The 15,258-nt window shown below is 39.0% G+C and overlaps 1 protein-coding gene across 4 annotated transcripts in view; it reads left to right on the forward strand.

The window, feature by feature from the left end:
- Positions 1–15,258, forward strand: part of UBE3C (ubiquitin protein ligase E3C) — a 122,032-nt gene that overhangs the window by 37,152 nt on the left and 69,622 nt on the right. For all 4 annotated transcript variants that reach the window (XM_082472626.1, XM_082472627.1, XM_082472628.1 and 1 more), the window contains 6 exons: positions 127–284; positions 3,004–3,157; positions 3,570–3,790; positions 4,290–4,444; positions 7,093–7,280; positions 14,857–14,943. In XM_082472626.1, coding sequence (XP_082328752.1) covers positions 127–284; positions 3,004–3,157; positions 3,570–3,790; positions 4,290–4,444; positions 7,093–7,280; positions 14,857–14,943 — 963 coding nt within the window. The remainder of the gene's footprint in view (positions 1–126; positions 285–3,003; positions 3,158–3,569; positions 3,791–4,289; positions 4,445–7,092; positions 7,281–14,856; positions 14,944–15,258) is intronic.

Here is a 15,258-nt window from a genome sequence, read left to right on the forward strand (position 1 = left end):
ATTGTAGTGCTAGAACAGAATGGCTCGAACACTTACTGTAGCGAAGAGAAGAATTTGACGAAACTTTCGGTGACGCTTGCCATCTAGTAAGTATGTGAATACTTTTTTTTTTTTTCGTTTTTACAGGTTACTGCAGAACTGTAATGATGACAGTTTGAATGTTGCACTTCCAATGAGAATGCTTGAGGTGTTTTCCTCTGAGAGCACCTATTTGCCTGTTTTACAAGATGCTAGCTATGTGGTGTCTGTGATTGAACAAATTTTGCACTACATGATTCAGAATGGTAAGTTGGCGGTGTAAGAACTGGGGGTGGCGTGGTCGTGAGCAGTCGACACCAGCCAGGGCACCTTTCTGGGCGGGAAGCGTTGTGTGAATCACAGATTCTAACATCTGTCCTCGTCTCTACCCACCCTCAAAATTTGGAAATGTGTCTGCTATCTTTACCTCACTTTTCCTGTTGCTTGAAAATGAAGTAAGTTAGCGTCTGCTTTCGGAAGTTGTTCCAGGAGCTGTGGGCCCGCAGTGCAGGCCTGGCTGCCCTGGCCGAGTGCCGCGGCCGGGTGGTGGGCACAGTCACGCCGCGAACACAGCGCCACACCGACCAGGGAAGAGCCTGTCCCAGGAGTCACAGTAGTTCAGTAGAGGAGACGAAGGTGCTCAGTTTATTTGAATTTTCTTATTAACTTGGTGACACACGTCTTAAAGTGACTGCATTCTGTCAGGTATAATAACCTAGATCTGCAGTTCCTCTGAGAACGTGTTAGTGTTGCCGGCAGAAAGACTATGAAGTGCATATGATTTTTAAAACTTCTATGGTAATTAAGTAACATAAAGTAAAAAATTTGATTCCCAGGGACTTCCCTGGCGGCCTAGTGGTTAGGACTCGGTGCTTTCACTGCCGTGGGCCCGGGTTCAGTCCCTGGCTGGGGAGCTGATCCCACAAGCCACGTGGCGTGGCCAGCAAGGACAACGGCAACAAAAATCTGACTCCAAAAATCAGCTGCTTCAGGGCTCCTGGACTTCAGGAACGTTAACGTTAGAATGGGTGTGTTATGAGTCATAAAAGGAGCTATAGGGTGTTCTGGAAAGCAACAGTTACTGATAAAAACATAAATAATTTTGCTTTTTTTTTTGAAATGGACTAATCTGTTGATGGGTTAAATCTAGCTAATTTAATTCTCAGGATTAAAACTGTAGAAATTAAATTCTTATACATCCAACCTTACTGTTTGGCTTAGGTTTAAAAAAAAAAAGAAACCCTACTTAGTTCGTTGAAAAATTAGGGAAACTACTGAGTTAATCAAATTGAAATTTGTGGAATTTGATCTTTTAAAAAGCAAATTAATGGCAATTGTAAATGGTCCACTGTATTAATTGATGTATTATTATATATATTGACTTAAGACTAAACATTCAATGAGAATTTTTACTCTTCTTGCTGTCAAAAGTGCAAAGATGGTAACTAAGAAATATGCATTATTTTAAAATGTGTCTTGAACTAGGAGATGCTTCAGAATCTTACACAGAAGGTGCTGCTTCCAGTGTCTGTGGTATAGCCATGCTTCATCTTTTTTGATAAATTACTTCCTGACGTTACCAGTCTGTAATGTTTTAGCGTCGTGTTCATTTACTAGTTCATGTTGTTATTGTACACTGTATGTTGACTTAACATGAAGCTTTTTAACAGTTGCAACTAAACTACTTAATGCTCTGTTCATGCTGTCAATCTGCACATATTTGTGTTAATATATTAATACTACGATACTTTAAAAATTTTTCTTGATGTGTTTAAAAAATTTTTTTGATGTATTTATGTCTTTTCAGTTTTATAGCAAAGAGCTTTCAGGCTTTCTTGTTGCACGTCACTGGTAATCAGTGTGTGTGAGGTTAGAGTTGGGGTAGTTGCAGAGCAGGTCTGGTGATCCCGTGCGGAGACTCACTGTTCAGTGACTGAACGTCGGGTGCAGAGCTGGAGAGAGCAAACCAAGCAGGTGGAGTGTGTGTAAGTGTGAGCTTACAGTAACGAGATGCCTGCAGACTATGCCTGAAGGTGCTCTTACTGCCGTGCAAGAAAGGGGCACACGCTTCTATAGGACTGCGTGACCTGAGTTGTTACTGGCGGCAGAGTTACGTTCACCATACCCCTAGAAAGCCCACCAGCAGCTTAGAAAGGCCATGCCAGGTGTTTCTGCTTCATAGAGGTCGTCATTAAAACATGTGAATCCCTCGGTGCCCACATTGTGGTCTCCAGAGGGATCCTTTCCTTTAGAAGGGATTGAAGAGTCCCTGGTCCTGATTGGGAGATGAGAAGGTGAGACTGGGCCCTCTTGTCCCATCAGGAGGCAGAGACACTCAGCTGACTGCACCCCATCAGCAGTATGGTGATGGTCAGGAGTATCAGCAAGTAGAACAGCTGCAGTGGATGGAAGTCTACCCAGGGGTTGAAGTCCTGGGTTCAACATGATGTTGTTTACAAAACCACAAAAGGACTTAATTACTTGAAGGATGCTTAAGAGACAGATTTAAAAAATCACAATGTATGGGATTTACTTGGATCCTGATGCAAGCAAACTAGTTAAATAAAATTTATAACATGAGTCAGCTGGAGACTTGAACACTGATAGGTATTTGTGATATTGAGGAATTATTACTAATTTATTTTAGCTGTGATGATGGTAGTTTTAAGAAAAATAAAGTCCTTTGATGGTATACTGAGATAATTATATCTTGGATCTGCTTCCAAATGAGTGGAGGCATAGATGACTGGCTGTAGTTGATAATTGTTGGTGCTGGGTAGTGGGTACGTGGACTTTATGCATCACTTCAAGCTACATGGGTGCCTAAAGGTTTTCTTAATAGAAACTTGAAGAAAAATTAGCTTGAAGTTGTACCTGTGGAGATTTATAAAAAGCATTTAAAAATTGACAAGTTTTTTTTTCCCCTCCTTATAAGAAAAGGTATGAATTGATACAAATTATAAATACGTTTTTCTTTTCTTTTAGGGTATTATAGATCTCTCTATTTGTTAATTAACAGCAAGCTTCCATCAAGTATTGAATATTCTGATTTATCTCGAGTTCCTATAGCAAAAATTTTGCTAGAGAATGTTTTAAAACCATTGCACTTTACTTACAACTCCTGTCCAGAAGGTGCAAGGTGAGAAGAATTAATTTATTGATTTTGTAATTTCACAAGATTGTATGTGTCCAACAATAACTTTGACATAGGATGCTATGTTAAATATAGACTTGAAAGTCAAATTTTTGCTTTATTAGTGTGACTCAGTTTAAAGAAAAATGTACTTTTTCTATCTGTCCTGCACCCTAACATAAATTTATAATTCTGATGACCTGGTTATTTTCTTGCTTTCTAGAAGCTATCAAAAGTTAGCAAAAACACGGCAGAGTTTTTTTTATAGGAGAGACACAACATTAAGTTCAGGGTAACCTAGTTGATATTGAAAGCTTAACACTGATTAGGAAGATATTTTGTGACCAGTGATTTGAATCAATGATTTTGTGAACAGTGTGTTCTGGTTTTATTAAAAGCTTCCATTTTTCTTTTTAAGGCAACAAGTTTTTACAGCCTTCACGAAGGAGGTCCTGGCAGCCCCCTTCACGGAGCAGGTCTTCCACTTTGTCATTCCCGCCTTGGCCGACGTGCAGACCGTCTTCCCCTATGAGCCCTTCCTGAATGCACTGTTGTCCATAGAGGGTCCACGCTCCAAGTCCAGTGGTGGAGCGCCGTGGCTCTTCTACTTTGTTTTAACTGTTGGTGAAAATTATTTGGGTATGAAATACAAGATGTGTCTTACCCGAACTCACATAGAGGTGGTATTAGCGCATAAGAGCAGGGGGTGTGGTGGCGGGTGTCCCGTTGTCGAGGTGGCCTCTGGGGTGGGGATTTCTGGAAGGGCGTATTTGCTGAAGGACTGTGCCCTGGGCAGTGTCCCTGGGGAAGGTTTCCAGGCACAATGAAAAAGTCTGCTTTAAATACATATTATAAGGCCTCACAGATTAAGAAGAATTTTAGAGTTGAATGGGAGAACTCCTGGGAGTGCGGGGATGTTTTCCCCATTTATGCTAAACTGCTAATGTGCCTATTGTAGAATTTTGGTATCTTCCTCTAGTATATTTTAATGCACACATCTATATATGAATTGTTGAAGTTTTAATAATAAGTCCTGGTCAGAAATGCCTCCCTGAGTACAGGAAAAATGTTAATCTGAGTTTTCCAGTTTCTTTTTGATCCCTTCTAATTAACGGTTGTAACTCATTGCTTTACAAAGGGGCCCTCTCTGAGGAAGGACTGCTAGTGTATTTGAGAGTCCTCCAGACCCTCCTTTCTCAGTTGCCGGTTTCACCTGCCAACACAAGCTGTCAGGATTCAGCCAGTGACTCTGAAGATGAGAGTGGAGAGACAGACACGCAGACAAGTGCTCCAGTAAGCTCCCGGGTCCTATGCGTCCGAGCACAGCTTCATCTGACGTCGGAAGTCAGAAGCTTGTGTCCATCCTTGTTTCTAATTATATAATACATCAAGACATTCTTATTGCAAAGCCTTCAGCTGTAGAGATAAGGGCCCCTCACCTGCACTGCCGTCGCGCCCTTCCCCAGAGAGAGCCGTCCTTGTGATTGGACACGAGTTCTTCCATACCTTTTCCTTAACGTCTGTACAAGGTTATGTGGAGATACATAGTTTTGTGTTTGGTTTTTTCATGTAAAATAGGGTCATCCTGTATATTATATTAGTTGAATCATTACTCAGGAAATAGTTCCTAGGAGTGAAATGACTGGGTTAAAAGCTGCTAGTTCTCAGGAAGCGCACTTACTGTGTGTCAGGCACTATTCTACTTTTTCTTTTTTTAAAGAATTTTTTAAAAATAACTTTATTGAGATACACTTCACCATAAAATTCACCCTTTTATTTTTATTTTTTAAATATATTTTTATTTTTATCTATTTATTTTTTAAAAATTGGTTTCTTTTTGGCTGCACGGCATGCAGCATCTTAGTTCCCCAACCAGGAATTGAACCCGTGCCCCCTGCAGTGGAAACGCAGAGTCCTAACCACTGGGCTGCCGGGGAAGTCCCGAAATTCACCCTTTTAGAGTAATACACAATTCAGCGACTTTTCCGTGTAGTAACATAACCGTACAGCCGTCGCCACTGTCTAATTTTAGAGCGTCTTCATCACTCCACAGAGAAACCGCAAATCCATTAGCAGTCAGTCCCTTTCCTCCTTCCCCTCAGCCCCTACAAGAAAAAATGAGGTTAAGTTTCTTCTTACCCCGTCTTGTGAACAGCACACAATGTCTTTGGTCAATTTTCGCAAATTTTATAGGTGATAAATACCATGATTGGTTCTTAAACTCATTTTACGAACAGTGTCACATGTTACCTCCCTCTTCTCAGCGAGTGTTGTCTACTGTGCATTTTCAAGGAATAAAAAGCCTTATGTCACTTATACACACAATTTGCCACTGACGTCTTTTTCTCTTAATTACACAATGGAAATGGCTTGAGGTGTGGCTGTACTAGGTTTTAGATATATATTTTTTTTGGTTAGGAAATTTCTCTTTGGTTAATGCCGAGTCTAGTCCCAAGAGCAATACACTTGAGAGTGACTCGTGCTGTGTGGGGTGGGAGTTGGGGGTGTCGAGTGAAAGGGCACGGAGGCTCCCTTAGCAGAGATGAAAAAGCCATAACAGGAGGACGGGGGGAAACAGATGAGTGGTTGCCAGGGCTTAGACCAGGGCAGGGTTGATTACAAAGAGACAAAACAGAGTTTTGGTGGGTGCTGGAACTCTTGCATCTGTCAAAACTCAGAACTGCAAACCAAAAAGTGTGAATTTTATTGCATGGTCAAAAAAAGAAGTGGGATCCTGTAGATGAAATGTAGATAAAACTTCTGTTTTTAGAAGACAGTTTGTTAATACTTAACGTTCTAGAGAATCTGTGAAATTTAAATTTTATTTGTAGAGGCATACCTCATTTTATTGCACTTCTCAGATGTTCCATTTTTTACACATTGAAGGCTTTTGGCAGTTCTTTGTTGTCAGGTGATGGTTAGCATTTTTTAGCAATAAGGCATTTTTAAATTAAGGTATGTATGTTGTTTTTTTTAAAGACATAATGCTATTGCATTATGTATTTAATAGGCTACGATAGAGTGTAAACATATCTTTCCTATGCACTGGGAAACCAAGAAATTCATGTGAATCACTTTATTTCGCTGTTTGCTTTACTGTGGTCTGGAACCAAACCTGCAGTATCTCCAAGGTGTGTCTGTACAGAATGCGATTTGTATCTTAAGTGAAGAGAGATATAATGTATATATGTATATTTATTAGATACATCTCTAATACAATGTTTTATTTGGTAGACTGTTATAAGTTACATAAATTATATTCATCCAGGTTTCCAAACAGTACGGTCAGTAATACCCACTGTTGTACATATAGTCATTTTTATATACTCATATATATGTACATATATAAACAAAGTATATATCTTTGGTTAATATCCCAAATAGGTAAACTGCATCGAATATTAGCTCAGCTTTTAGTCAGTGAATCAGATATTCTAGAGAAGTTAAGCTGTAAAATAACAGGTTTATGTATTTCATTTGCTGTTTTTTAAGTTCTTTTAATATTCTGACTATTTTGCTTAAACTGTGGTATCTCAAATAATTTAAAATTTTATCAGATGGTAATACATTTTCACACATGTATGCTTAGTATAATGCAATCTGGAAAATATGAAATAAATTTTTCTTAAAATGTAAGGCCTAAAAATATTATCACATTAGTAGGCAAAAACTGAGTGTTCACAGCTCCTGTGTTGTTATGCTGGGCAAAATTGGTACCTACCATAGATAATGACTTTGGATCTCCAGAGGATTTCAACTTACTTTAACGGGTGACTTGGTAGAGATATTGATAGGTTCGTTGTGATGTGGATAATTTTTAGGTAACGCCTTTCTTATATTTTCAGTTGAAGGAAAATAAGATTTTACGTTATCTTTGTAGTGTTGAGCTGAGTTCTAATAGAACATGGTTAACTCAGACTAACCCATCTGGTGTGTTTTAGGAGGATGGTAGACTGTCAGTACCGTACATAACCGAGGAATGTCTGAAAAAGCTGGATACGAAACAGCAGACCAACACCCTGTTAAACCTGGTCTGGAGGGACTCCGCCAGCGAGGAGGCCTTCACGCTGATGGCGGCCGTCTGCCACACCCTCATGGGGCAGCACCGCGTCATGGTGCCCAAGGCCAGGCAAGTCTCCTGGGCGTGGGTGCCTCGGTCCCCGGGGGTCTCTCCTCCCTCTGCTGGCCATCCCCTCCCTCCAGCCGGCATCATGGAAGATGAAAGTTTGTTTGTTTTTCTTTGCTAACCCAGCTAATACTGTTTAAGTCCTTTCCCTGGCCTTTGGCATGTTAACCAATCCAAGAAGCTCCTCTTGTGTGCTGTCTGGGGTGAGGGGAGCTTAGTCCTGGCCACCCCTGTAAAAAGTCTGACTCATGCCTGGATGACAGAACCAACATATTACTTGTCTCTCTAGGCTTTTTCATAGCACTCTTTTTGTCATAGTGCCCTTGACAGTTTACTTTGGTACCTGAAAAATTTTTGTTCTTCAAAACTTTGAAATGAACTTTTGAGAGGGACAAGAAACATAGGAATTTAAATGTGGCCGATGAATGTGACAGTGACCTTAAACTATTGATATTCTGTCCCTCTATTTTGAGTGACAGCAGTTTCCTAGAATTTAACAGAACAATGCTCAGAGGAGCACAGTGAACCCGAGTGTAGTGGTTCCACTAGGAACTGAGGGGCCACCCTGTGTGAGGCGCGTGGGTGCCTGAGTCCTGTGTGACCAGACAGAGTCCCTTCTGTTTGTAAAATGCTATCCCGTAACGTGAAAAGAGCTGTTTCTTTTGCTAGGAAAGCATTCTTTGAAACGAGCTGTATGCAGGGAACTCATCACCTGCAGCTGCCTTGTAAACACTAATGCAGCCAACTAATTAGGTGCTGTCCTAGCTCACTGGTGTTTATTACCCTCGGACGCAGCAAGATGCCAGGGAAACTGCGAGCCCGGGATTAGGTGATGAGCTCTCTGTGGGCTAATTGCGTCAGAGCAGGATGTGAGATCTGAGGCTCTTGCAGCTGAACTGGGCCCCTTGCTTTTATTGGAGCACAAAGTCCATTGCTTTGGGTAGTAATGACCGGGTTTGACGCATCGCTGCCCTGGTCTGGGGTTTACCGGTGAACCGCTTCCAAAAGGTGTTTAATGGTAAAGGAGCTTTATATGTAGCCTGGATTTTATGAGTACAGCACCTATTTCCTCTAAGAAAGTACTCCAGGAATTTTATTTATGGCCTAAATATATTAGGTTTTGAGTATTTAGAATGTTTTTCATAGCTCATAAAAGAGCAAATAAGCTTATTTTAACTGTTGTAGATTTTAACCACTTGCAATTTTTTTTAAGGTATTTAAAAGATGATTATTAAATTTCTAGGCTGATAACTCACTCTTAACTCTTCCCAGGCTCATATTAGTCCCTCTTATTTTCAGGGTTGGGATTTGAGGTTTTAATTTCTGTTTAACATTGATTGTCAGGATGTATAAAGGAATTTGGAGGCCCTTCCTACATTGATAATGGAAAGATTTCTAAGATATATGTTTAAGTAAAACAAAGGAAGATATAGAGCAATGAATAATTATCTTTTGTGTCTGAAAGGTGGAACAAGTAAGAATGTGTATTTGTATTTGCATGAAGAAACTTGGAAGCGTTCACAAGAAATTCATAGAAGCGATTACTCACACGTCTGGTTCTGCTGGGGAGGTTGAGGGAGGAGGAGAGGGTGGACTTGAACCCTGTACTTTTTAATGTGGTTTGAGTTTTGGATTATGGGAATTAGTTTAATTTTTAAAAATTAAGTAATGTACTGCCATCTCCTTTTATGAAAGACAATTTGTAAATCTTACCATTGAACTTGGAAATCTGAATAAATTTTTGGGTTTAAAATTCATATTCACTAATTTTAAATATGAATAAATATTAACTGGTTGTATTGTGGGAGGGGAGAAAAAAGCAGGCACTACCCCAGTATCTAGAGAACTAAGCCTGGAAAGTGGGATATTTAAGTAGACACCTGAGGACAGCCTGTGGGCAGGCGCTCAGCTTTACCCCTGGCTGGCTCAGAATCAGGCTTAGTGGGCAGGGGTCTGGTGTTGTGTGGGGCGAATCCGCACTGTTGGGAAGTGTCGTCCACGCTGGACGAGGGCCTCGCTCGCTGCCGCCCCGTCTCCCTGGGGGCCGTCTGCTGCCCGCCAGTGACCCTGAGCCGTGTCTGCCCCTCCTCCTCCTCGTCCCTCTTCTTGAAGCCGTTTTGCTTAAGACACTGGATTCTCGTGAATTTCCCTTTCGTCTCAGGCTTCTCCTTCTCAGTGCTTTCTGTGGGTTCTTCTTTGTCTCTGTTACAGTGTTTCCTAAACCTTAGACTTCTCTTCCTGTTCAGTTCCTTAGTTCCTTTCTGCTCAGTGGGTCCTCTGGGTGATCTCGTCCACGCAGGCGGCTTCACCTGCTTTCCGGAGCTCCGGACTCCCATTCAGCCCCTTATTAGCAGGGGCCGTCCTCACGCTCCTTTCCTGCTGCCTGAGATTGAACTCAGCATCTTTCCCCTGAACCTGGGGGTCACGCTGGGGCTGCAGTGTCCTGTAGGGCCGCCACTAGTGAAATGTGGCCACTTCACTTTGAATTAATTAAAATTACATAAAAGTACAAACCCAGTTCCTCGGTCACACCAGCCACATTTCAAGTGCTCAGTAGTCATGTGTGGCCCGTGGCTGCCACATTGGATAGCACAGTGTGGACCAGTTCCACCATCACAGAAAGTTCTGGTGGACAGTGTTGCCTGAGAGTTTGGGCTGTCTCCGTAGTTCCCTGTCTGCATTGTCACCATGGTATGTGAGTGCTGCGTACTTTGTGTTGTGTTGCCAGACTGAATTGTCAGAAATATAACCCACATTATTTCATTCTCTTGCCTGAACGTCTAGCAGTGAATCCCTTTGGCTCAGGACAGCACTCGCATCTCTTTGCCTAGTGCTGTGCAGTGCCCTCTCCTAATCCAGTGTTTGGTTACCCCCTCTAACTCCGTTTCTAGCCATACAATTAGGGCTTTTTGCCCCAGCCATGCTTCATTACTTTCATTTTCTTGCTATTTTTTATGCCTCCAAGGTATTTCATGCCTCTCTCCTTTTGCCTGTGCTGGTGTCTGTCCAAAACGCCTCTGCCCTCCTTCTTGTCTTTTCTTGGCTGAGTTGTCTCTTAGAGTCATGCAAAGGATATCATCTTTCAGAAGCCCTCCTGAGTTTGTATCCTGAGATTTCACCTGTAATTACAGCTTCTAGTGAAATTTTCATTTTATGGTAGGTACTCCCTTAAAAGTTGATTTTCAGGAGTTTGGGTTTACACTTAAGGTGGGTGGACGAGCATATTCTTTGGGACTTGGCTCTTCTGTTTCATTAACATCTAGAGACTCTGAAATGGAACTTTAAAGGTAGTGTTTTAAGGAGCAGAAAGGTTGGTGTTACAATTTTCCTCTAGTTCTCTTGTTCATACCTCATAAGCCATCAGAATCAGTTTTATTGTATCAGGTGCTTGATTTTTCTACCAAAAATTAATAGAATGAGCCAGCTTAATTGTGTCTTGTGTTATTAATCATTGTGATTTGGACAGTTGTGTGCCCTGGGAGCGTATAGCCGTTTCCTCATCTGTTTTCTAAGCACTGTTAAGTAAATGTGATAATGGATACCCCCTTCCTCTTGATTTGTAAGTTCATATCTTTAATAATTTGAGATAGAATGATTGTGCAAATGACTTCAGCGAATGATTGTGCAAATGACTTCAGCGAAGAAAAATGCAAATTTGTGTTACATGGGTATTCCAGGAGTACTATATACTGTTCATGTTTTTGTAAACAAATTTTTATAGTATTTTAGAAAAAATACTGAGAATGTACCTACAGAGAGAAACAATTATTATTATTTTTGCCTATGATTTCATGCTTGCTTTTATTATCAGTGATATTTTTGGTATAAACAATAGATTTAAGCAGCTATTGCTTATTGTTATAATTTGCATTCTTACGAAGGTCAGATAAAACTTGTGAGCTTTTTGACATTTCAACACAATGATTTTATTATTGCCTATCTTGAAATCATATATAGATTATAAATGAATTGGCAATAGTTATTGTTAGAGGCATCAAATTAATAAAGTAGGCCTGCTTTAGTCAAATTTAAGAATATAATTTGTAGTGAGTTTTGAAACTTCTAAGAATTTTCTAAACATTTGAGGATGACAAGTCACAGGAAATACAAGTGAACTTGGAGAAAGCATACACAAAGGCTATTTAAAAGTTATTTAAAGTTTTCTTGAAAGAAATAAAAGGGAAGGGAATATCAAGGAAGGCATCTAAGGTAATGAATGCTGCTTTCTCCCATTTTAATTTAAACTAATATGAGGGAAGGCACATTTTTTGAATCGGTTCATCTTAAAATTAAAGAAAATTAATTACCAGGGGAAAGGGAACTGTCTGTTTACCCTGGTCATGGTTTCAGCACTGGGATGTTAGTTTAACACAGCTGTATGTCTGAAGCTTATCTTCTGCTCTTAGTTCCTAGTTTGTGAAGAAAATATGTTTTAGGTTGCTTCAAGCTGAAATACGTCTTAAAATTTTTATTATCAGTAAGGCAATTTGGAGCTTATTTTTAGTCTTGCATTATTCACAGGTAAAATTTATATGTGTATTTTAATATTGCTTTTGCCAAAAAAGTGATAACTTTCAGCAGGAAAACACAAAGTATCACATTTGCACTCGTGTGCAGCAAGAGCAGAATGGTCTTTGGGTGGGTGACTTGTCATATTTCTCTTACCTGTGACACCTTTACATACAGAGGAAGTCTCTGAGAATGCCTTGCTGTCATGACCTTTACTGCCTGTGTGTGAGCGGGAGTCTTCCATTGTGTTCTCTTTAATAACTTGAATAGTCCTTTACTGATTAACTCATAGGGTTGTCTCAGCTAAATAAAGCTTAATGGGTAATTTTTAATATATCCCAGTATATGTAAAGAATACTTCACTTCCTTAGCTTTTAGCAGGAAAGTCCCAAATAACCTTTATTAATTTATAAAAAAGGTTTAATAATTTGTTTTATTACTGCCTATTGAGTGGTTAATTTAGGAACTGTAGTTGTTTCAAAATTAACTTGAAAAAAATTAACTTGAAATATAACTTTTGACATGTGTAGCCATTAAAATGATGTTTCAGAAATATGTGTATGTATTCATGTGGAAAGATGTTAGTTACAATTGTAGGTGAAAAACTGTGTTGTAAGAGAATGTATTGGGAGAACCCATTTTTGTTTACATCTGTCCACCGTGTCTGGATGATTTATTCCGAGGTATTAACTGATTATTTTTGGGAAGATGGGATGAAATGTTGCTAAAGATCTTTTCCCTTGTGTTGTTGTTGTTAAGAAAAAAGAGCAAAGGAAACACCTACTTACGGTACGTTGTTCCTCAGACCTTTGAGGTGCCAAGTGTTAGTATTTATATTTAACACGAATTTAAGAAATCGTGTCAGTAAAATTATACTAGATGGTACACTCTTTTAAAAGACCTTAATTTCTTGATGAAAGAGAAAGAAGGCAAGCAGATATTACCTTCTAGAATTCCTTCATGTTGAAAGTTCATGTTTTTTATAGCTTTGTTTTTATTCTGTTTTCCATGGTTTATTTAACTGATCTCCTATGATTTATTGTGTTCTTACCATTTTTTGTTATACCAATAATTTTTGTTTTAATTTCTCAACCTAATGAATTAGTATAGTGTTGTTACCATTTATTAAGTATGTACTTGTGACAAACATAACTCACTTTTGTAGAATCATCATATTTTTAAGCTGGAAAAGACCTTAGAATTGATGTAGCACAGTCCCCTCGTTTTCTGATAAAAACAGGTTGCTTTTGGTCTACGTGACACTTGAAGAGTGGTTGGGCTAAATGATCTAATAGATTCTTTCTAGCCTAAGATTCATGATTCTAGGTAAATTTCACATATTCTTGTATGCTTCCACTATTTTTTAAATGATTGTGCTTTTAATGCCATTTGAACGTCTCAAAATGCACCACACTAAAATTGGATTGGATTTTTAAAAACCAGTACTCCATAATCCCTGTTGTAGACTCAGAAATTGCTAATGCTGAAGAATCTATCTGGTGTTTTTGATTGAATGCAGGAAAATAAGCAATTAAATTTGAGACTTTTATATTGAAGAGTGACTTATTTATCTAAACCCTATTCCTTTCTCTTCCACTATGGGCATTTAAATTAATACACTTTTTGCAAAATTTAGTCTATTAAAATATTTTGTATTATACTCAATACAGTTTACAGTAACTGTGGTAATTAACTCCATAGAGAATTGTGGATACACACTGCATAGTGCTTTTATTTAGTCAGATCGTCCAGTTACTGTTAATGGCCATTTCTCAGGAAAGGACCTGGGGATGGTCTCAGGAGACCCCAGGGCTGGTGGTCGCACTGTTGAGGAGATAGAGGAGCTCTCTTCTAGTTCCTCAGGAGCCTGGGGGCTGCTACTTGCTCCGTCATAAGCTGACTTGACAACTTTGGGGGTCAGACACCGTCTCAAAGCTCTTTCCCCTGAAAATCCAGTGATTCAGTGTTAATTTCAGCATCCCATAAAAAGTAGATAGGACTAGATGATATATGGGTATTAAAAATACGGAATTCTGTCCTCAGAATACTTTCATCTTCAAGTTTTCATTCCGGGATCATTCCTTGTGCCTTCTCTAACACCACAGGGAAAGTTTTCATGCTCTTCAGTTCTGCTTGCTACCCAGCTTTGTCTTTGCTCTTCTACCTTCTTGTTCTTTTGAGATGGTTCTAAAGTAAGATCACATCCCTCTCTTAAAACCGCATTTTCCTACCATCCTAAACCTTTTTTACTGTGATTTAGTCTCATGAGTTTGAAATTTGATTTTTGACGCCTGCCCTTCTAAAATTATACTAGATTGTACCCTTTTTTAAAAAGAGTGTAAAAATGTTTTATGCAGGTTTTTTCTCCTGATTATAACTTTGTGACAAAAAATTACATCCTATTACAAAAATGCAGTATACTAAGTAAAGCTAATTTAAAGTTAAACTTGGTTACCCACAAAGTTCCTTAGCCTTTTAAATCAAATTGATATTATACAGGAGGGGTTTTTAAAGCCTTTAAAATATGTTTTTAGATTTAAATTAGTTTTGAGATGTTAGTTAACATTAAAAAACACATTTTTATGTGCTTGTTTTAAAGGGGGGATGTTAAAATCAGTTAGATATTAAAATATTTTTAAAATTATTAAATATAAATATAAAGATTATTAAAATATTTTTAAAATGTTAATGTGTATTGGTAGTAATAATATTAACAATACATAATATTGTGATGTAGTAATATGTTATGATACGTACTCAGAGGGGCAGCAAACTCAGCTTGTGCTTTAAAACGGCCCGCCCGGTTCTCTTTGGGGTTGGTCTCATAGGCTCAGCTCAGGGCCAGCTTAGCTCCGTAACAGTAGACAGTGGCTCTCACAGTTGGGGTGCAAGGACTAGTTCTCATTTGTACTCCTTAAGCAGCCTGCTGTAGGAAGGAAGTGATTTGTGGTGTTAATACAGACATTTTCTAAATTGTACATTATTTTCAGTTTATAGCTTTTTTCTTTTTGAAGAAGTATATTGAATGAATATTTGCTAACTCTTTTTTATTTCCCCTCTTCCTTTTTAGGCTTCTCTACAGTTTAGCCTTCAATGCCAGGTTTCTGAGACACCTTTGGTTTCTCATATCTTCTATGACAACACGGATGATCACAGGGTATGTGTTATACAGACTTAGAAATTGAGCTTAAGGACATGGAAAGTGGCGATCTAATAAAAAGCACTGTAAGAAGGTACTTTTAAGTACTACTTATACTTAGCTTATTTCATATTAGAAGAAAAATTCTAGATGGTCTCAATTTCACGAAGTGAAAAAATTAATGCCTAACTTTACAGTTGTTTATCTGTGTATATTATTAAGAGTATGGCTTTATCTGAGGGTAAATTTGTTTTAAAAATCCTAGTCAGGACTTCCCTGATGGCCTAGTGGTTAAGACTCCTCTGCAGGTGGTATGGGTTCAATCCCTGGTTG

Source organism: Balaenoptera physalus (assembly GCF_965194825.1).
Source record: "Balaenoptera physalus genome assembly, chromosome: 8".
Classification (NCBI taxonomy): Eukaryota; Metazoa; Chordata; class Mammalia; order Artiodactyla; family Balaenopteridae; genus Balaenoptera; species Balaenoptera physalus.